Below are 22,949 nucleotides of genomic sequence, written 5' to 3' on the forward strand. Positions count from 1 at the left end.
AACTACAGTAGTTTTCACATCTAGTTATTCACCCTATAAGTACCTTTATTTCTGGTTGATTATGACTTGTATCTGTAAGTATCCTTTCTAGTTAAAAAATTCTAAGATTAGTAATAGGAGCCTATACAGTTGTCTACCTATTTCCTAGAGAGTGCCCTTTTATGTTCTTGATTTGAAGCTGTTTTAGCTCAAAAGAACAAAGGGGTAATCACTATTGTTAGACTAGAAGCAGAAAAGTATTCCTGTTAAGTAGATGGGATTTTTATAGCCCGTCTGTAGCTCAAAGGTGGCCTAAAGGATATGACAATAGCCTACTTAGAATTCCTTTTTTTTTTTTTTTTTTTGTAGAGACAGAGTCTCACTGTACCGCCCTCAGGTAGAGTGCTGTGGTGTCACACGGCTCACAGCAACCTCTCACTCTTGGGCTTACGCAATTCTCTTGCCTCAGCCTCCCAAGCACCTGGGACTACAGGCGCCCGCCACAACGCCCGGCTGTTTTTTTGTTGCAGTTTGGCCGGGGCTGGGTTTGAACCTGCCACCCTCAGCATATGGGGCCGGCGCCCTACTCACTGAGCCACAGGCACCGCCCAGAATTCCTTTTTTTTTTTTTTTTGAGACAGAGTCTCACTATGTTGCTCTGGGTAGAGTTCGTGACGTCACAGCTCACAGCAACCTCCAACTCTTGGGCTTAAGCGATTCTCTTGCCTCAGCCTCCTGAGTAGCTGAGACTACTGAGCACAACTACTGAGTACCTGAGCACCCGCCACAACACCTGGCTTTTTTTTGTTGTTGCTGTTTTAGCTGGTGGGGCCAGGTTCAAACCCACCACCCTCGGTTTTATGGGGCTGGTGCCATACCCATTGAGCCACAGGTGCCACCCCTACTTAGAATTCTTTTAAGTGTCTTTTGTCAACATATGACTCAGGGTCTCTGCCTCTTGGCTGAAGGTGGCTTTCTGCCTGCTGCTGTTTAATGAAGTTGGAAAGTGATTCTAAGAAATCTTTTTCCCCCAGGACACTGTTAAGTTTCTTTCCCTGGTCTATTACTTCCATCAAGTGATCCAGTTGCCTGGTGGATGTCCTGTAGATGATTGTATTTGATAAAGCAACAGTGGGAAATTGATAAAGCAGAACTGGGAGCTTTATTTTATAAGTTTACATAAAATTTTTGTTAGTCTTTCAGTTCTTGGCTTCTGGAATCATATAGCAATGTTGAGGACATTCTGTTACATAGCAGTATCCTTCCAGCATGTTGGTTGTTCAGTTTTAGACATCCTTTAGTATCTTTTTGTTTTAGATAGTTTCTAATACACCTAAAATATAAGAAGTATGTATGTGTTATGTAAAAGCAAAAGGAATAGATTTTTAGGGTATTGTGCCATTTTCTTTGGAGCGGACTAATGTATGTAATTAAATCTCACTTTCTACTTAATTATTTTCATGTCTTTAACTTTTTATTCTATACCTCTGACATATAAGAAACTTCCTTTAGTGTATTTCTCTAAACTCTTAACATTCCCAAGTTGAAAAATATGAATAGGCCTTAGACAAAACAGGAATCAAGAGATTCTCTTGCTATATATCTTATTTCTCCCCTTTCTGTGTACCTGTTTCATATTTCTTTCTTCAGATTCTTTTTTTTTTTTTTTTTTGTGGTTTTTGGCTGGGGCTGGGTTTGAACCCGCCACCTCTGGCATATGGGACCGGCGCTCTACTCCTTGAGCCACAGGCGCCGCCCTCATATTTCTTTCTTATTTCAGACTTTTCCCCCCTTATGTAAGGATATACATCCCTCTGTAGTTTGGAGGTTTTATTTCTTATTAATTCAATTACTAGAGATAGACTGATTCTCAGGACATCACATCTGAGATCAAGTATTCACCCTTGAACATATAAGCAAAGGGTTTGTGGGGAGCTGTGGACGAACTGGCTTGAATCAAATGCCCACCTGGGACCAGTCATCTCAGATCATGGTCATAAAAGAAAATGTCATCTTTCCCAAATTTATGCATAGAGAAGGGGTGAGGGAAGTTCTCCCAGAAATGAGATGCTGAGCAGTTTTTTTAAAAAGAAGAAACAAATATTTTCATGGTACTTGAAATTGTAAACTATTAGTTTATAGTAGGCTAATATTTCCTCCTATATGCAGGATACTGAATTAGAAGATGGAGCATCAAGAGAAGTAAAGGATACAACCTCAAATTACTCAAAGTCTGGTGGAAAATGAGAGGTTGTCTATGAGAGATGTAATTGTGTTCTAGTAAAGATGGCAAAATTAAACTAGGGTTAAAAGTCACATTATCCTCTGCTCTTTTCCACAACCAATGTGCCCTATTCTCCCACCATGGTCAGATCTTGTAAGTAAGCACTGTAGTATGTGCCTAGAGAGGAGGTGGACATTTGAGCACAAATCTGTCTTCACTAATCAAAAAACTAATACGAGATCAGTAGTGTTTTTGTAAACAAAGAATGGCTTACAGTAACATTTTAAACTTTATATGGGCAGACTTATCAAGTATCTTTTATTGTTGGGGATTCATCAAGCATACAAAGACCCAGGTTACATTGATTTCATTTGTTGGTAAAGTATATAATTGTGTCCTGCCAAAAGGTGGTGGTACACACCATGACCCCCTCACCCCTCTCTGCTTCCTTCTCTCTGCTTTCCCCTTCCCCCACCATGTACTAGATCACTGGTTCTCAACCTTCCTAATGCCCCCTTTAATGCAGTTCCTCATGTTGTGGTAACCCCCAACCATAAAATTATTTTTGTTGCTACTTCATAACTGTAATTTTGATACTGTTAAAGGATGTATTTTCATTGTTACAACGGGGTCATGACCCACAGGTTGAGAACTGCTATACTAGATCATTAATTGTCTCCATATCAGAATTGAGTACATAGGGTTTTTGTTTCTCCATTTTTTTTCTTATCTTTTTTTCTTTGAGACAGTCTCACCATGTCGCCTTCAGTAGAGTGCTGTGTTGCCACAGTTCACAGCAACCTCAAACTCTTTGGCTTAAGTGATTCTTTTGCTTTAGCCTCCCAAGTAGCTAGGACTACAGGCATCCACTACACACCTGGCTATTTTTTTGTTGCAGTTGTCATTGTTTAGCTGGCCCCGCACCCGCTTCTCCATTCCTGTGATGCTTTACTAAGAATCATGTGTTCTACTTCCATCCAGGTTAGTACAAAAGATATAAAGTCTCCATCTTTCTTTTTTTTTTGTAGAGACCGAGTCTCACTTTATGGCCCTTGGTAGAGTGCCGTGGCCTCACACAGCTCACAGCAACCTCCAACTCCTGGGCTTAAGCGATTCTCTTGCCTCAGCCTCCCGAGTAGCTGGGACTACAGGCGCCTGCCACAACGCCCAGCTATTTTTTGGTTGCAGTTTTTGGCCGGGGCCGGGTTTGAACCCGCCACCCTCGGTATATGGGGCCGGCGCCTTACCGACTGAGCCACAGGCGCCGCCCAGTCTCCATCTTTCTTAATCACTGAATAGTACTCCATGGTATACATGTTCCACAGCTTGTTAATCCATTCCTGGGTTGGGCATTTAGGTTGTTTACACATTTTGGCAATTGTAAATTGAGCTGTGATAAACGGTATAGTCCAAGTGTCCTTATGGTAAAAGGAATTGTTTACTTCTGGAAATTGTTTTCTTTCTGCCCAGTAATGGGATTACAGGATCACACAGGAGGTTTAGTTTGACTTATTTGAGTATTCTACATACTTCGTTGTATTAGTTTGCAGTCCCACCAGCAGTGTAAAAGTGTTCCCTTCTCTGAACATCCATGCCAGCATCTGTAGTATTGAGATTTTGTAATGTGGGCCATTCTCACTGATGGTATCTCAGGGTGGGTTTTTTTTTTTTTTTCTTTTGAGACAGAGTTTTGCTGTGTCACCCTTGGTAGAATACTGTGGTGTCACAGCTCACAGCAACCTCAAACTCTTGGGCTCAAGCGGTCTTGCCTCAGCCTCCCAAGTAGCTGGGACTACAGGTGCCCACCACAACGCCTGGCTATGTTTTTTTGTTATAGTCATCATTGTTGTTTAGCAGGCCTGGCTGGGCTTGAACCTACCAGACCCGGTATGTGGCCGGCACCCTAACCACTGAGCATGGGTGCTAAGCCCTCAGAGTGGTTTTGATTTGCATTTCTCTAAAAATTAGGGATGATGAGCATTTTTTCATATGTTTGTTAGCCGTTCATCTGTCTTCTTTAGAGAAGGTTCTATTCATCTCTCTTGCCCAGTAATCTAAGGAATTGTTGGCTCTTTTTATGTTGATTAATTTGAGTTCTCTATAGATCCTAGTTATCAAGCTTTTGTCTGATTAAAATATGCAAATATCGGGCGGCGCCTGTGGCTCCGTCGGTAAGGCGCCGGCCCCATATACCAAGGGTGGCGGGTTCAAGCCCGGCCCCGGCTGAACTGCAACCAAAAAATAGCTGGGCGTTGTGGCGGGCGCCTGTAGTTCCAGCTACTTGGGAAGCTGAGGCATGAGAATCGCTTAAGCCCAGGAGTTGGAGGTTGCTGTGAGCTGTGTGAGGCCACGGCACTCTACCGAGGGCCATAAAGTGAGACTCTGTCTCTACAAAAAAAATTAAAAAAAAAAAATGCAAATATCCTTTCCCCTTGTGTTGGCTGTCTATTTGCTTCGGTTCTTGTCTTAGCTGTACAGAAGCTTTTCAGTTTATTTGTTTATTTTTGTTGTTGTTGCAATTGCCATGGACATCATCTTCATAAAGTCTTGCCCCAGGCTGATAACTTCAAGTGTTTCTATTCTTTCATGCCTTAAATTTAGGTCTTTTATCCATCTCAAATCAATTTTAGTGAGTGGAGAAAGGTGTTGGTCTAGTTTCAGTCTTTTACATGTGGATAACCAGTTCTTCCAGCACCATTTATTGAAGAGGAATTCTTTCCCCAATGTATCTTCTTGTTTGGTTTATCAAAGATTAGGTGGCTGTAGATGTTAGTTTCATCTCCTGGTTTTCTGTTCAGTTCCAGAACAGTTCCAGTTCCAGTTTTGTCTAGGTCTCTATATCTGTGCCAATACCATGCTGTTTTGGTCACTATAGCCTTGTACTATAACCTGAAGTCTGGTGACTTGATGCCTCCAGATTTATTTTTATTTCTAAGAACTGTATTTGCTATTCGGGTTTTTTTCTGGTTCCATATGAATGGTAGTACTACTTTTTCAAGGTCATTAAAGTATGACATTGGTGCTTTGATGGGGACAGCATTAAATCTATAGATTGCTTTGAGTAGTATGAATATTTTAACAATATTGATTCTTCCCAACCATGAGCATGGTAAATTCTTCTGTTTGTTGACATCTTCTGCTATTTCCTTTCTCAAAGTTTCATAATTCTCTTTGTAGAGATCTTTCACGTCTTTTGTGCGTGTATATATATATATTAGATATATTCTCTGGTATTTTATCTTCTTTGGTGCTATTGTAAAAGGAGTAGAGTCTTTGATTTTGTTCTTGGCTTGACAACTGTTGGCATATACGAAGGCTACTGATTTGTGGGTATTGATTTTGTATCCTGAGATGCTACTATATTCTTGATCACTTCTAAGAGCTTTGTAGTTGAATCCCTGGGGTTTTCCAGGTATAAGATCATGTCATCTGTGAAGAGGGAGAGTTTGACCTCCTCTGTCCTCATTTGGATTCCTTTGATCTCCTTCTCTTGCCTGATTGCAATGGCTAGGACTTCAACACTGTGTTAAATAGCAGTGGAGACGGTGGGCATCCTTGTCTGGTTCCAGATCTAAGTGAGAATGCTTTCAGTTTTACTCCGTTCAATATGGTATTGGCTGTGGGTTTGCTGTAGATAGCCTCTATCATCTTAAGTTATGTTCCTTTTAAGCCTATTTTCTTGAGTGTTTTTATCATGAAAGGATGCTAGATATCATTAAAAGCCTTTTCTGCATCAATTGAAAGAATCATATGGTCTTTGGTTTTGATTCTATTTGTGTGGTGTATTATATTTATAGATTTGTATGTTGAATCAACCCTGTGTCTCTGGGATAAAACCCACTTGATCATGGTGCATAACCGTTTTAATGCATTGTTGTATTCTGTTTGTTAATATGTTGAATACTTTTGTATCAATATTCATTAATGAGATTGGTCTATAATTGTTTTTGTTGGGTCCTGTTGGGGATCAGGGTGATATTTGCTTCATAGAATGTTGGGAACGATTCCTTCTTTCTTGGTATTTTGGAAAGTTTATGCATTATAGGTACTAGTTCCTCTTTGAAGGTTTGATAGAATTCTGGTGTTAATTCTAGCCCATCTGGTCCAGGGAGATTTATTTTTTGGGAGATTTTGCATAATTGATGCTATTTCAGTACTTGATGTTGGTCTATTCAAGAGTTCGAAATCTTTCTGGCTGAGATATGGAAGGTATTGTGTTTCCAGATGTCAGTTCATCTCCTCTACATTTTCATATTAATGGCAATAGAGTTTTTGTAGTAATTGTTGAGAATCTTTTGTATTTCTTTCTTTTTTTTTTTTTTTAACTCAATGCACTTTATTATTGCATAAAAACCCTATGTTGTAGCCACAGCTGGAGCCTGGGTCCTCTGCACAGAGACTCTGGTGTGGGTCTTGACAAGATGGTCAGTGAATTCTTGGTAAGGAGACTTGGTGAACACTGTCTCTTTCCAGAGATCAGGAGTGAGATAGCTGTAGGTCTTGGAAATGGCATTAAAAGTGGCCTTGGCAAAGTTGTCCAGGGTGGCAGTGCAGCCCCTGGCTGAAGTGTAGCAGTCATCAATCCCAGCCATCATTAGCAGCTTCTTAGGCACAGGCACTGAGACAATGCCAGTTCCGCTAGGAGCAGGGATGAGAAGTACCAGCACAGAGCCACAGCGGCCTGTCACCTTGCAAGGAACAGTGTGAGGCTTGCCAATCTTATTCCCCCAGTAGCCTCTCCGCACTGGGACAATAGAGAGCTTGGCCAGGATGATGGCACCTCAGATGGCAGTGGCTACTTCCTTGGAACACTTAACACGCAGACCAATGTGACCATTGTAGTCCCCAATAGCAACAAATGCCTTGAACCTGGTCCGCTGACCAGCGCGGGTCTGTTTTTGCACTGGCATAATCTTCAAAACTTCATCCTTGAGAGATGCCCCCAAGAAAAAAATCAATGATCTCAGATTCCTTAATGGGCAGAGAGAAAAGATATATCTCCTCCAGGGATTTGATCTTCATGTCCTTGACCAGGCGGCCCAGCTTGGTGACGGGCATCCACTCTTTGTCCTCGGCCTTGCCTCCGCGAGCTCCGGAGGAGCCGGGGAGCTCGCCGAGGAGCCACGGATGCTGCTGCCGAAGCCTCCACGGAAACCACCACGGCCTCCCATTCCAGGGCCCCCGGGGCCTCCAGGCCCTCCTGCTGCACCCGCGTCATCAGCCATTTGGTGTTTTCGTCAGAAAAGAAGCGAATCTTTTGTATTTCTGTAGTATCTGTTGTTATTTCCTCTTTATCATTTCCAATTGTAGTTATCTTGTTTTTCTGTTTCTGGTTAGTCTAGCCGAGGGTTTATCAATTTTATTAATCTTTTCAAAGAACCAACTTTATGTTTAGCTGATCTTCTGAATAATTCTTTTGTTTTCAAGTTTCATTTAGTTCTGCTCTAATTTTGGTTATTTCTTTTCTTCTGCTAGGTTTGGGATTAGATTGTTCTAACTTTTCCAGTTGCTTGAAATGGCACATGAGGTTGCTGACTTGCCCTCTTTCTGTTTTCTTGATGAAGGCATCTAATGCTATAAATTTCCCTCTAAGGACTGGACTACCTGTGCAGTATCCCACAAGTTTTGATAGTTTGTGTCTTCATTATCATTTTGTTCCAGAAATCTAAAGATCTCCTTCTTGATTTTGTCCATGACCCAGCTATCATTTAGCATAAGGTTATTTAGTTTCCATGATTTTATTTGGGTACGAAGATTTCTGTTGCTGTTGAGTTCAACTTTTATTCCATGATGGTCTGTGAAGATGCAGGGGATAATTTCTGTTCTTTTGAATTTGTTGAGGTTAGCCTTGTGACCTAAGATATGATCAATTTTGGAAAATGATCCGTGAGCTGATGAAAAGAATGTGTATTTGGTTTTGTTAGGATGAAGCATCCTATAATGTCTGTTAAGTCCTTTTGTTCTAGGGTCTTCTTTAAGTCCATTATTTCTTTGTTTAGTTTCTGCTTGGAAGATCTGTCCAGTACTGCCAATGGGATTTTAAGATCTCCAACTTTTATAGTGTGGGAAGATATCATATTGTTAGATCAGTTAGGGTTTGTTTTATATACCAAGGAGCATTCAGATAGGGCGTGTAGATGTTAACTATTGAAATCTTTTCATATTATGTGTTTCTCTTGACCAGTATGAAGTGTCCATCTTTATCTTTCATTATTTTTGTTGGTTCGGATTTCATTGTATCTGCATATAAGATTGCATCCCCAGATTTTTTCTGCTTTCCATTTGCCTGGAATATGTTGCCCATCTCTTTACCCCGAGTCTTGTTTTATCTTTTGAGGTAAGGTGAGTGTAGGCAACAGATATCTGGTCTGGGTGTTGTTGTTGTTGCTGTTGTTTTAAAGAGACAGAGTCTTACTTTGTTGCCCTTGGTAGAGGGCCGTGGCATCACAGCTCACAGCAACCTCCAACTCTTGAGCTTAGGCGATTCTCTTGCCTCAGCCTCCTGAGTAGCTGGGACTACGGGCGCCCGTCACAACGCCTAGCTATGTTGTTGTTGTTGTTGTTTTGCAGTTTGGCCAGGGCCGGGTTAAAACCCACCACCCTTGGTATATGGGGGCAGCGTCCTACTCACTGAGCCACAGGTGCTGCTCCTGGTCTGAGTTTTTATATCCAGCCTATGCCTCTTTAAAGGAGAGTTCAAACCACTCACGTTAATTGAGAGAATTGATAGATGTGGCAGAGTTTTGGTCAGCTTGTTTTTCAGAAGTCCAGAGCTTACTTTTATGCCACTCACCATTGTGGAAGCTAGATTTTGTTCTTTAATTTCTGAGTAGGTTTACTTTGGTGGTGTACCATCCTGTTGCTTGTTATGAATAATGGCTCTGAGTATTTCCTGTAGAGCTGGTTGAGTCACAGCACATTTCCTCAGCAAGTAGATGTCAGTGAAGTATTTGATTTCTCCATCACAAATGAAACTCAGTTTAGCAGGGTATAGGATCCCTGGAAATTGTTTTTTTTGAGAAGGGTGAAGATCGATGACCATCCTTCTCTGGCTTGGAAAGTTTTGGCTGAAAGATCTACAGTAATCCTTATACTTTTCCCTTTGTAAGTAATACTTTTCTTATGCCTGGCTGCTTGCAGAAGTTTTTCCTTCATATTAATATTGGCAAAATTAATTACAATGTGTCTGGGAGATACTTTGGATTGAGTCATGCTGGGGCTCTGAAACTATCTACTATCTGAATTTCTGTGTCTCTTGCAATACTTGGGAAGTTTTCCGCCATTATGTCTTGGAGCAGAGAATTTGTGCCTTTGGGTTCATCTTCTCCTTCAGGTATCCCTATAATTTGGATGTTTGATTTCTTGGAATGATCCCTAACTCTCTCAGGGAGTATTCTGTTCTTTTTCTCCATTTTTCTGCTTCTTTGAATGCTTGGGATAGTTCAAAAGTCTTGTTTTCCTTATCTGAGATTCTTCACACTGCTCAACTCCATTTCTGAAAGATTCTGCTGTATCTTGAAGCTCCTCAAATACCTTTTTCAATTCCTTAAGCTCTGCTATATCTTTTCCTCATTATGTCCATATCCTTGGTGACTTTGTCTTTGAATTCATTAATTTCTTTTTGCTTTTTTTGTCAAGGTCAAGTTTTTTATTTTTATTTTTTTTGCAGTTTCTAGCCAGGGCTGGGTTTGAACCCACCACCTCCGGCATATGGGGCAGGCGCCCTACTCCTTTGAGCCAGAGGCACCACCCTGAATTCATTAATTTCTTCGGATAACTTTTGAACTGTTTTTTGGTTTTCTGTTTCCATCTTTTCCTCTAGTCCTATTATCTTACTTGCCATCCATATTCTAAATTCTATTTCTGACATTTCAGCAGTTTCTCTTTGGATGGGATTATCTGTTGTATTTTCTTTGATGTCCCCAGGAGGCATCGATCTGCCCTGATATTTCATGTTGCCAGAGTTCTTTAGCTGATTCTTCTTCATGAGTATTTTCAGCTTCTTCTTCTTTTTTGCTTTATTAATATGTAAATATACTATTTTAACTAACCCATAGGTTGTTCCTGATGAGGCCACTCCTCACCATTGCAGTGTCACCGCTGCACTAACTAAGGCAGAGAAGTGGTGACTCTGCAGCCCCAGACAGTGCCTCCAGGGAGACAAGAATCAGTAGGCAGTACTGGCCTAGATCAAAGTCATTCTGCCAGTGCTGGCTCTGCCCACCAAATCAAGCTCACGAGGCTGCCCAGCCAACAGCGCTGGCCCACAGTTCAGGAGAGATGCTTATGCACTGGGCATCATCCAGCCAGTTGAGTGCTGAGGGCTGCAGCTCTCTTCTGTACACAGCATAGACCCAGAGCTCAAAGTCGTTCAGGCACTGAGAACCACCTGTCCCAGTGGTCAAGCTCAGGGGGCTGCTGCCTAGTGGGGAGGAGGCGCAAGTCTAAAGTTCAGATGAGAGTTGCTCAGGCACCAGGCATAGCCACCCACTTGAGCTCAGAGAGCCTCCACCCAGTGGAAAGTGTTAATCCAAAGTTAGAGACAAAGTCACTTAAGTCCCCGCCCTGCCCACTGAATTGAGCTCAGAGAGCCCTGCCTGGTGGAAGCTAGAGGTCCACAGTTCACCCCAAAGTCGCTTAAGACACTTGCCTGCCCGTCAGTCAAGCTCAGAGAGCCATGCCTGGTGAAGGGGGCATGTCCAAAGTTAAGTCACAGGTCAAAGTCATTTAAGCACTGGCCCCGCCCACCCAGTGGAGCTCAGAGGTTGTCCTGAAGGGCAAAAAACAGAGCTGCCTGGGAATTCCTGAGCAGGTGGAGATGGGCTGCCATGCTACTGTTCTCATGCTGCAGCTCGGCAGCTGGCAGACCGCCCCAGCTTCCCAGTGAGCTTGTCAAACACTCTGGAGTCTACAGGGGTAGTCCTTTCAGCAACTAGGGTAGGGCAAGGGTGATTTGGGTGCCCAGGATTGCAGGAAAAATATTTGGTCTTTTGTGCCAGACAGAATGGGGCCCAGTCTCAGTGGGGGGACCTCAATAATGAAGGAGGACTGGGACTTGGCAACTACTTTCCCTTGGGATAAGGTCAGGAGGCTTTTGAACCCAGTTCGCTGACTGGTTACCCACCATGGAGCTCCTGTTCAGGGGGAAGGGTGGTCTTCCTTCATCTGGGAGCTGGGCCCATCCCTGTTTTTTTTTTTTTTTTCCACTTTCTTGTTTCTGCCACTTGGTTCAGCCTGGGTGATGTGTACCTCATGCAGTCCTCTCAGTGCAGAGCTCCTCTCATTTGGTTTCTATCCACTTCAGTCCAGTATCTCTCCCTTTGGGCACAAGCCTCTGGCAAAGCTGCTTCTTTGTCAGCCATCTTCCTACAATTCCCCTGTTGGGAGATTTTTTTTATTGTTTCTTTGATCTCAGTGCTTGAAATTGGTCTGTTCAGGAGGTCTATTTCTTCCTGGTTAAGTGTGGGGAGAGGGTGTGATTCCAGATATCAATCCATTTCCTTCACATTGTCAAATTTCTGGGCATAGAGTTTCTTGTAGTATTCAGAGATAATCTCTTGTATCTCTGTGGCATCTGTTGTTATTTCCTGTTTATCGTAACTTTTTTGTTTTGTTAACAAAATGAAATAAAAGTTTTAGTAACTTGTGTCTTCACTGTTGTTATGTTTGAGGAAATTACCAAATTCCTCTTTTATCTCTTCCTGAACTCAACTATCATTCAGCATGAAGTTGTTTAGTTTCCAAGACTTTGTGTGGGGATGAACATTTTTGTTGGAGTTGAGCTTCACCTTTATAACCTTGTGGTCTGAGAAGAAACATGGTATAATTTCTATTCCTTTAGTTTTGCTGAGATTTGATTTGTATCCTAGGATGTGATCTATTTTGGAGTAGGTGCCACGAGCTGATGAGAAGAAAAGTATGTTCTTTTGCTTTGGGATGGTGTGTTCTGTATATGTTTATTAATGCCATTTGTTCTAGGGTCACCTTTAAGTCCTTTGTATCCTTGTTTAGTTTGTTTAGAGGATCTGTCCAGTTCTGTCAGAGAAGTGTTGAAGTCCCCGACTATTAAGGTGTTAAGGGATATCATATTGCTCAGACCCCTTAAGGTCTGTTTCATAAATCTGGGAGCATTTAAGTTAGATGCATAAATGTTTAAAATTGAGATATCTTTTTGTTGTATTGTTAAACAGCACTATTTTTATTTATTTTTATTTATTTTTTTCAATATTAGGAGAATCTCCTGGTTAAACAGTATATTTACTACATGCTTCTATTTACTTGCCCTTCCAAGACCCAACTGAGATAATAGGAAAAAAATTATTTTAAAAATATTACTAGGACAGGGCGGCGCCTGTGGCTCAGTCAGTAAGGCGCCGGCCCCATATGCCGAGGGTGGCGGGTTCAAACCCGGCCCCGGCTGAATTGCAACAAAAAAAAAAAATAGCCGGGCGTTGTGGCAGGCGCCTATAGTCCCAGCTACCCGGGAGACTGAGGCAAGAGAATCACTTTTAAGCCCAGGAGTTGGAGGTTGCTGTGAGCTGTGTGATGCCACGGCACTCTACCAAGGGCCATAAAGTGAGACTCTGTCTCTACAAAAAAAAAAAATATTACTAGGACAAAGAAAATAGGAAAGGAGATAGTAGTATACAAGACGTTTCAATACACATTGGAAGGTTTATGGAGAGGTACTAGGTAAACAGAACACAGGGACACATACCTAACTGTTCACAGACAATACTGTTGTGAGAAGTGCACAATTTTCTGTGTAAAAATCCTAGAGGGTTTAATTTAGAGGCACACAATACTGTGTGTGGGTGGGTGGGTGGAAGAGGGATGTGATACCCTTGCTGGAAATGGGGAATAGTTGAAAAACTGTTATTAAAAGCCCTCCTCTGTTACTCCCTACGTGCAGGAAATGTAACGTCCATCTTCTCAAGGGGAAAAAAGACAAACTGATATTTAAATTTATTTCAGAAGAAATTAAACCAGAGAGGCCTCTGTTCTTGTCAGGGAGTCAGAAAACCTTAGAGTACAAGAATAAAAAAGATTGAGTCCGCCTGTAGTCCCAGCTACTTGGGAGGCTGAGGCAAGAGAATCGCTTAAGCCCAGGAGTTGGAGGTTGCTGTGAGCTGTGTGAGGCCACGGCACTCTACCGAGGGCCATAGAGTGAGACTCTGTCTCTACAAAAAAAAAAAAAGATTGAGTCAGTGCAAGTCAACATACGAAACTCTTTCCTTTGCCCTGTTTTCAGAATACTTGTAGCCTGACTCATAGCCCTCAGCTAAGAGATGGGAAGATTTTTCTCTGCATAAATAGAATGGCCTGGAAAAAAACCAAAAGTTTAAGTACTTTGTATCCTATCTTCATCTTTAGTGAAAACGCTGAGTTATGTCCCAGTTAACTTTTTAATATTTTCCATGAGTACACAGCAAGGGATTATTGGATTTTGTGAAAAACGCTCAAACATAGCAAATTCAAGACAACAGGAGATTAAAAACAAAACTTAGGGCCAGGCAGAGAGGATTGGTTGAGGTCAGGAGTTCAAAATCAGACCTGGAAACTTAGTGAGAATCTTGTCCCTTAAAAAAGAAAGAAAAAAAAAATATCAGCAAGGGTGGTATATGCTTGCAGTTCCCACTGCTCAGGAGGCTGAGGGAGGAAAATCGCTTCAGCCCAAGAATTTGAGCTCTGATGACGTCACTGTACCCTAGACTGGGCAACAGAGTGAGACCCTTTCAATAAAAAAAGGAATTTAGAATAAGCAGACAATGTAGGGAGAACACAAACCCTGAACCCTGGCCTAAATACACATATTCTTTATAATCTTCAAAGAAAGAGAAGAAATTGAATCCTTGAAACACAAAAAGGTTAGAGAACAATGAAAATCAACATTTAAAATTAGCAAAACAAGCACATTATCATTAAGAAGAAGATTGGAAGATAGGAAAATTCCTCTAGAGAGTTAAACAAAAGTATAAGATGGAAAATCTGAGAGAAAAGATAACAGTTATAAAGTCTAACTACTAATGATCTGATTAAGTGACTCCCAGTTCCAAAATGGCAGTGTAGAAGCAAGCTACCTTCATCCACCCCACCCCCTGACCCCATTCTAGAAAACCAAAAATGTGGCACTGAAACTATCACCATCAATATCTCAACATAAATGTGAGGAGACAATTCCTGGTGCCACAGAGAAATGAAAAACTCTGAGTAGACAATAAGAGAATCAGATTTCTATATCTGTGATGTCCCTTCCCCCAATCTGCCCAACACTAAGCATGCAGAAAATCTCCCTCTGCAGCTCATGGTTTCTACTATAACAAAAGTGAGATCAAAGTGGACAACCAGCTTTCCTACCATTTTGGGTTCCCTGGCAGGGAGTGCCTGAAGGGGAAAATACCTCAGAGGACAGTCATATTCAAAAGAAAGAGACCAAAATACCATCCCCAACCCTGGAAACACTACTCTATAACTCAGCCAAAGAAGCCTCCAAACTCTGAGTGGCTTTTCAACAGTACTGCAGTGTAGGAAGTTTCATTCCACAGGTCCCCTGGGCACAGTCCCTTACCAGCCTTCTTAAACTACTCTGATTTGGGATGGGCAGCTCTCTGATTGTTTACTAAGAATGGGAGATTGGGGGTGAACTGCGCAGATGCTGCCATCTAGTGCCAAATAGAGGCAGTAACCCAGCAAGGGAAGAAAATCAACAGGTAAAGTACAGAATAAATCTCTAAGCAAACATATCAATAAAAACCAAAACAAGCCAGACAGAGAAGACTAAACAGTTATAAATAATCAACCCTTCAGTGCAAAGACATAGATGTATATCCATAAGAAATAAACAACAGCAAACAGGGAAGTGTGCCCTCCCTGAATGGACAAAGCAAGGAACCAATGATTAACCCTAATGAGACAGTGATACCTAAACTCTCTGACCAAGAATTCAGAGTAGCAGTTTTAAGGAAACTTGATGATCTCTAAGATAACACAGAAAAGTAAAAAAGACTGAAATAATAATATAATAGTATGAACAGAAACCTTGGAACTGAGAAATACATTTGTTGAACTGAAAGATTCATGAGTGGTGGCTCATTGCCCATAGCTCAGTTGTTATGGTGCTGGCCACATACACGGAGGCAGGCAGGTTTGAACCCGGCCTGGGCCTGCTAAACAACGACAACTGCAACAAAAACAAAAAAAATAGCTGGGCATTGTGGCAGGCACCTGTAGTCCCAGCTACTTGGGAGGTTGAGGCAAGAGACTCGCTTAAACCCATGAATTTGAGGTTGCTGTGAGTTGTGATGCTGCAGCACTCTACCGAGGGCTACATAGACTCTATCTCCAAAAAAAAAAAAACAAAAACAATTCATTAGAGGTTTCTCAATATCAGAATGGATCAAACAGAGGAAAGAATTAGTGGGCTGGAAAACAGACTATTTGCAAATATAATCATGTGGGAAGAAAGAAAAGGAATGCATACAGGATACAGAAAATTACCTCAAAAGACCAAATCTAAGAATTACTGGTATTCAGAGGGAGTTGAGCAAGAACAAGAGGTAGAAAGCTCATTTAAAGAAATAATAATTGGGGCGGTGCCTGTGGCTCAGTCGGTAAGGCTCTGGCCCCATATACCGAGGGTGGCGGGTTCAAAACCGGCCCCAGCTGAACTGCAACCAAAAAGTAGCTGGGCATTGTGGCGGGCGCCTGTAGTCCCAGCTACTCGGGAGGCGGAGGCAGGAGAATCGCTTGAGCCCAAGAGTTGGAGGTTGCTGTGAGCTGTGTGATGCCATGGCACTCTACCGAGGGCCATAAAGTGAGACTCTGTCTCTACAAAAAAAAAAAAAAAAAAAAAGAAATAATATTTGAAAACTTCCTAAAATTTGAGAAAGAGGTAAATATAAATGTCCAGCTACAGAAAGGTCAGAGAACAACCCCAAGCAGGTTTGACCCAAATAGTACTACCACCAGGCTTATAATAAACTCAAAGGTCAAGGTCAAAGAGAGAATTCTAAAAGAAGCAAATAACATACAAAGGAGCTCAGATTTGTCTGGCAGCAGATTTCTCAGTGGAAACCACACATGCTAGGAGGGAGTGGGAAGACATTTTTAAAGTGAAGGAAATAATAAAAGTATTAATAGAAAAAAATTTCCTAGACTTGAGGAATATGATCTGCAGATAGAAGGAGATCACTGAGCACTCAGCACAATAAACGAATGAATGAGACCACATCCTCAAATTTTGTAACACCACAAATAAGATGGCAATATCTGTTACATTTCCTTCCATCTAAAAGAACTAAAACAATAGAGAAAAACTGTACAAAACCACAGATTTCAAGACATTATTATGGCATATTAGACAATGGTACACAGTTACAGGAGAGGAGAAACTAATGAGATGAGTCCTATAATTGATCCAATTTATTGCCTGGAGGAAGTTTCTAGACTGCCACATGCAGAGGGAGAATTTGGTGATCTTCCGGAGTAGAGAAACCGCTATTAACAGGATTAATAGTAGGTATGACATTACAGAAAAAAAGATTAGTGAATTTGAAAACAAGAAGATAGTAACTATCCAAAATGAAACTCAGAAAAAAGACTCAAACGAAAATAAACAGCTGTGGTACAACTTCAGGTAGACTAATGCAAGTGTTGATGAAGTCTAAGATGGGAGAAGAGACATTTTTAAGAGTTTTTTTAAATGGCTGAAAACTTTCCAAATTTAATGAGAACTGTAAAACCACAGATTCAAGAAATTTAACGAAATCCAAGCACAGAAAACCTGTAAACTACACCAAAGCATATGGTAGTCAAATTGCTGAAAAGATACCAGAAAAATAAAGACAAATGACATAATAGGGGTCAAAGATAAAAATGACAACAGCCTTTATGTAAGTAACAATGCAAGGCAAAAGACAAGAAATAACATCTTTAAAGTAATGAAAGAAGAAATAATTTGTCAGCCTAGACAGATTCACTATTCTATACTAGTGAAAAATATTTTTAAAAAACAGGAGGGAAAACAGACTTTTAGATGTGTAAAGGCTAAAAGAACTTACCAACAGCAGAACTATTGCTACCAAAAAAAAGTTAAACCAAGCCTTTTAGGTAGCAGGAAAATGATGTCAGGTAGAAATACGGATTCAGACAAAGAAATGGAAATAGTAAATATTCTTTCTTATCTAAATTTCTTTAAAGGGTAATCAGTTGAGTTTTCAAGTAATGAATTACTAATACACGCTATAACATGGATGAATCTCAGAAACATTTAGTTAAAAAAAAAAAACCTTCACAAAAGACTGCATATTGTATGATCCCATTTATATTAATGGATGGTCAGAATAGGCAAATCTGTGGAGACAGAGAGTAGATTTAGTGGTTGGGCTTGGAGTGGAGTTGGGAGTGGAATGGAGAGTGATTGTTAATGGTACAAGGTTGTTTTTTGGGAGATGATAAAAAATGATTGTGGTGATGGTTGTAAAACTCTAAATATGTACTATAAAACCCAATGGAGCATACATTTCAAACAGGTGAACTTATGTTACATGTATGTACAGAGTTATAGCTTACAAACCAATGAAGATAAAAGATAGTAACAAAAAACACTTGGTTGATCCAGAAGAAGGCAGAAAAGATTGATAAAGCAGACCTAACTATATGCTGCCTGTAAGAAATCTTTAAAACATAAAGCCACAAAATAGGTTAAAATAAAAGGACAGAAAAAGGTATGCTAATAATAAAAAGAAACATGGATTGGGTATACATAGTATAAATGTCAGACAAACTAGATTTGTGAGGTAGAAAATATTAAAGATGGGGAAGTTTATTTCATAATGATAATAGAGTCAGTACATTAATAATATAATAGAACTAAACATTTATGTACCTAACAACAGCGTCAAAATACATGAAGCAAAAAAGAATAGAATTTCAGGGAGAAAAATTTAGTTATATTTGGAGGTTTCCATACACTTCTCTCAATAATTGATAGAACAAGTAGACAGAAAATTGTTAAAGATGTAGAAGATTTAAATGTAACACTCAAAAAGCTTGACCTAATAAACAGTTACAGAACACTCAGCCCCAAAAAATAATGCACATTCTTTTTTTTTTTTTTTTGGCCAGGGCTGGGTTTGAACCCACCAACTCCGGCATATGGGGCCGGCGTCCTATCCCTTTGAGCCACAGGCAGCGCCCTGCACATTCTTTTTAAGCATACATGAAACATTTACCAAAAGTGATCATATTCTAGGTCTATGAAAAATGTCTTAATAAACATAGAAGGATTTAAATCATATAAAGGGTATTCTGTGACCACAATGTAACTTTAAAGTAGAATCAATAACAAGGTTTCTGGAAATATTTGGAAAGTAAATAAAACTCTTCCAAATAAATGAAGAAATCAGAAGGATGTTTAGACAGCATATTAACCTAAATGAAAATGTTAAAAGTTCAGTATTTGTAGGGTACTGCTAAAGCAATACTTAGAGGAAAATACATAGTATTAAACACCCATACGTGAAAAGGCTGAGTGCAGGTGTAGCTACTTGTGCCTGTAATCTTAGCTACTCAGGAGACTGAGGTGGGAAGATTGCTCAAGCCCAGGAGTTCAGGGCTACAATGGCACCTCCACAGATTTTACAGATACTAAAAAGTTAAGGTAATATTTTGAACAAATATGTATCAATAAATCCAACGAGTAAGATAAAATGGAGAATTTTCTTAAAAGGGACAAATTTGCCAGTCACCTGTAATCGTACCCAGCCCTTTGGGAGGCTGAGGCAAGTGGATTACTCACAGGTTCCAGACCAGCCTGAGTTAGAGCGAGACCTCATCTCTAAAAATAGCCAGGTGTTGTGGTGGGCGCCTGTAGTCCTACCTACTCGGGAGGCTGAGGCCAGAGAATTGCTTGAGCCCAAGAGTTTGACGTTGCTGTGAGCTATGATCCCACAACTTATTTTATGAGACCAGCAGTACCTGGATGCCCAAACCAAACACATCACAAGAAACAAAAACTGCGTATTAGCGCTCCTCATGAATATAAATGTACAATCTTAGCAAGTTTTAGCAATGGAAATCCAACAGTATTCAAAAAAGGTTTAAGATCATGTCAAGTGAATTTCATTTTAGGAATGCAAGGTTCATTGAACATTTGAAGATCAGTATAATATACTATGTTAACAAAATTAAAAGGATAAGCTCTATGTTCATCTCACAAAATGTAGAAAAATCATTTGATAGAAGTCGATGTCTTTTTCTTTTAAAAATGTTCAGAAAACTTGGAAATAGAAGAGAATGCCCTTAACTTGAGAAAGGACATCTTTGAAAAACCTACTACTGGTACTGAGTTTAATGGTAAAAGTATGACTATTCCCCTTTAGATCTGGAAAATATAAAAACTTTTCATACCGTTTTTATTAAACAATATCCTGGAGTAAGGCAGTAAGTCAGTGCAGTAAGGAACAAAAAGAAATAAGAGGAATCCAAATTAGAGAGGAAGTAAAGCTGATCTTATTCACCAACAACATGATTGAATTTTTACAGAAAATCCTATGGTATCTGTAAACATAGGACTAGAAGTAAGTATAAAAAGATTCAAGGATTTCAGATCGATATTAAATAGTTTGTTAGCAATGAGAGATTGAAATTGAAGTTTTAGAACTGTACCATTCACAATAACATCAAAAATTATAAAATACTGAAGCAGAAATTTGACAAAAGCAGTGACAGATCTGTACTCTCTACACTGATAACTACTGCTGTGGTTTCAATATGTCCCTTAAAGTTTATGTGTTGGAAACTTAATTCCCAGTGCAACAGTGGTAAGAGACCTACCTCATGAATGGAGTAATGTCATTATAATGGGAGTGAATTTGTTACAATAAAAGCAAGTTTGGCCAATGTGATATGCCTTCTGCCACATTATCCTACAGCAAGAAGGACCTCACCAGTTGCAGCCCCTTTGTCTTAGATTTCCCAGCTTTGGAAACCGTAGACCAAATAAACTATTGTTTGTTAATTACCTAGTCTGTTGGATTCTATTATAGCAGCATAAAACAGACAAAGACGACTACAAATTATCATGGAGAGAAATTTAAAAGACTCACATAAATGGAGAGATTCACTGTTGTTGTAGATCAGAAAACTAACTCTTAAGAAATCAAGAAATAAATTCTCCCTTAATTGATCTATAGATTGCAATTCCAATCAAAATCCAGCAGGCTTTTTCTAGAACTAAACACAGGGAGTGTGGGGGGTGATGGTCATGCCTGTAATCCTAGCACTGTGGGAGGCCAAGGGAGGAGAATGATTGGCCAGTTTGAGACTAGCCTGAGCAAAATAGCAAGGCCCTGTCTCTCAAAAAATTAAAACATAGCTAGCAAGGAGTATCATTTGAGCCCAGGAGTTGGAGGTTATAGTGAGCTACGACTTTCTCCTTAGTATAGTGATGAATATAAAAAAGAAAGGGGGGACAGCTATGACTGGGCCATTTTACTACAGTCTTGGTGATATAGTGAGACCCTGTCTCTAAAGTAAAATGAAAATAAAACAGTAAAGTTATATGGAATAGCCAAACAGCTTTGAAGAAAAAGAAAAGATGGCTTACATTATGTAGTTCCAATGTTTACTACAAAACAGCAATAATGGGGGTAGTCAAGTATTGGCATAAAGGTATCATCATTGTTGATTGGTTAAAAACTGAAAGACATGGATCAGAACACTCGAGACCAAAGTATAACAGAGGCTGTAATGTTTATTTTATTTTACACTTGGGTACAAGTGGGCTAAGATCTAAAGGATAATAGTAGGAGTTAGGGAAGGAGGCAAGTCTTTTATAGTTGGCTGAGGGACAGCTGGTTTCTATCAAGGACCACTCAACTGTTCTTATCAGGGTGTCAGAGGCTTGCAGTGTCAGCATATTTCTCATGAGGGTGGAGGAGTGCAAGGGATGGAGTCTGCAATTGGGCTGGTGGGGGGGGTCTGTAATTGCGCTGGTGCAAGGACATGATGAGTCTGCAGCATGTCTCTCTTTTGCAGCATATCTGAGTTATGACCACCTGTAACAGAGTCTCACAGAATGGCTTTTTTAGTTCAAGATGGTGTTAGCTTGGCCACCCTAATAGTAATACAGTAGAGCATCCAGAAATAGAGGCACACGTATATTGATATTGGTTTTTAACAGTGGTTCAAAGCAAAATCCAAAATGGCGTTGACCTTCTAAGAAGCAACCCTAGAAATTGTGAGGGGAAAAAACCCATTTTTAATCTAAGTACATATATAATTAGTCAAGAAATAGCAATTAAAACAAATGGGTAAAAGCAAGAGAATTTTAGAAAACAGATTGTTTCTAAACAGGGCAAAAGGGAAGAATGTTGTAGGACAGCAACTGTGTAGGAGGCCTCTGCATGAACTGCTACAGAAGATAGAGGGAGGTGTCCAAGAAAAGGAACTGATTTGTTTGTAATTTATAGAGAATATTATTGATAGGTGTGGGGCAGAAATGTTGCAAAAATAATTTATAGTGAGACCATAGAAAAGCTGGGTAGTTTCATAATGTAGCAGTTAATAGGCCAGGCATGGTGGCTTATGCCTGTAATCATAGCACTCTGGGAGCCTGAGGCAGGTGGATTGCCTGAGCTCAGGAGTTTGAGACTAGCCTAAAAGAGAGCAACAACTAGCCTAAAAGAGAGCAACACCCTGTGTCTACTAAAATAGAAAAACTAGGAAGGCATAATGGTGCACAACTATAGTCTCAGCTACTGAGGAGCTGAGGCAAGAGAATTGCTTGAGCACAAGAGTTGGAGGTTTCTGTAAGCTATGATATCATGGCACTCTACCCAGGAGAACAGAGTAAGACTGTGTCTCAAAAAAAAAAAAAAAAGAAAGAAAGAAAAGAAAAAAGAAAAGGTAACAGTTAATAATGCCAATAGAGAAGAAAGATTAGGGTTTCACAAGAAAGGAGATACCTCTCTTTTTTATAAACACTTATCTTTGCAGTGTGTATTACTTACATAATCATAATTAAGTTTTAACTTCTGGATGAATATAGCTGGATGAAAATTGGCTTTGATATGCTTCATTTTCCAAATTGTTACATATCTGAGATGTGGTTTTTTATTCATGAGAGAACCAATGCTCAGAGGGGATTTCTTGTCTGCTTGTGCCCTTTTTTTCAGGATTGGTGTTGGTCAGTCCTGTGCTGCTTCATCTGGACACTATCCAGTTGTCCCCAGCCATGCTTTATGGCAGGATAGGTTACTTCATTTATCAGTTTCCTATCAGCTAGTGTTTTTAGGGGAAATCTCTTTTCTATAGGTAATTTTGTTCCTCTTTTTTTTTTTTTCCGTAGAGACAGAGTTTCACTTTATGGCCCTCGGTAGAGTGCCGTGGCGTCACACAGCTCATAGCAACCTCCAACTCCTGGGCTTAGGCGATTCTCCTGCCTCAGCCTCCCGAGTAGCTGGGACTACAGGCACCCGCCACAACAATTTTGTTCCTCTTATGTTTTAGGAAAAATATAAACGTATAAATGCCTAATTATTAACCTTATTTAAATAGACTAATTCTGTTTTGTATATTTTTTTTTTTAATGCCTTCTAGGAAGTAAAAAGAAAGAGAAGGAACGGCCGGAAATTTCTCCTCCATCTGATTTTGAGCACACTATCCATGTTGGTTTTGATGCCGTTACGGGAGAATTCACTGTAAGTTTACCTAGTTGTGGTCATTTAAATATTAAAATACCACT

The 22,949-nt window shown here is 40.2% G+C and overlaps 1 protein-coding gene and 1 pseudogene across 3 annotated transcripts in view; one reads left to right on the forward strand and one right to left on the reverse strand.

Moving 5' to 3' along the window:
• PAK2 (p21 (RAC1) activated kinase 2) overlaps positions 1-22,949 on the forward strand; it is a 129,226-nt gene that overhangs the window by 66,695 nt on the left and 39,582 nt on the right. For both annotated transcript variants that reach the window (XM_053565058.1, XM_053565057.1), the window contains one exon: positions 22,805-22,905. In XM_053565058.1, the coding sequence (XP_053421033.1) occupies positions 22,805-22,905 (101 nt within the window). The remainder of the gene's footprint in view (positions 1-22,804; positions 22,906-22,949) is intronic.
• LOC128567656 (40S ribosomal protein S2-like) lies at positions 6,529-7,428 on the reverse strand (annotated as a pseudogene). Its single transcript, XR_008374910.1, has one exon. The product of XR_008374910.1 is annotated as a 40S ribosomal protein S2-like (transcript).

This window comes from Nycticebus coucang, chromosome 16 (genome assembly GCF_027406575.1).
Source record: "Nycticebus coucang isolate mNycCou1 chromosome 16, mNycCou1.pri, whole genome shotgun sequence".
In the NCBI taxonomy this organism is placed as follows: Eukaryota; Metazoa; Chordata; class Mammalia; order Primates; family Lorisidae; genus Nycticebus; species Nycticebus coucang.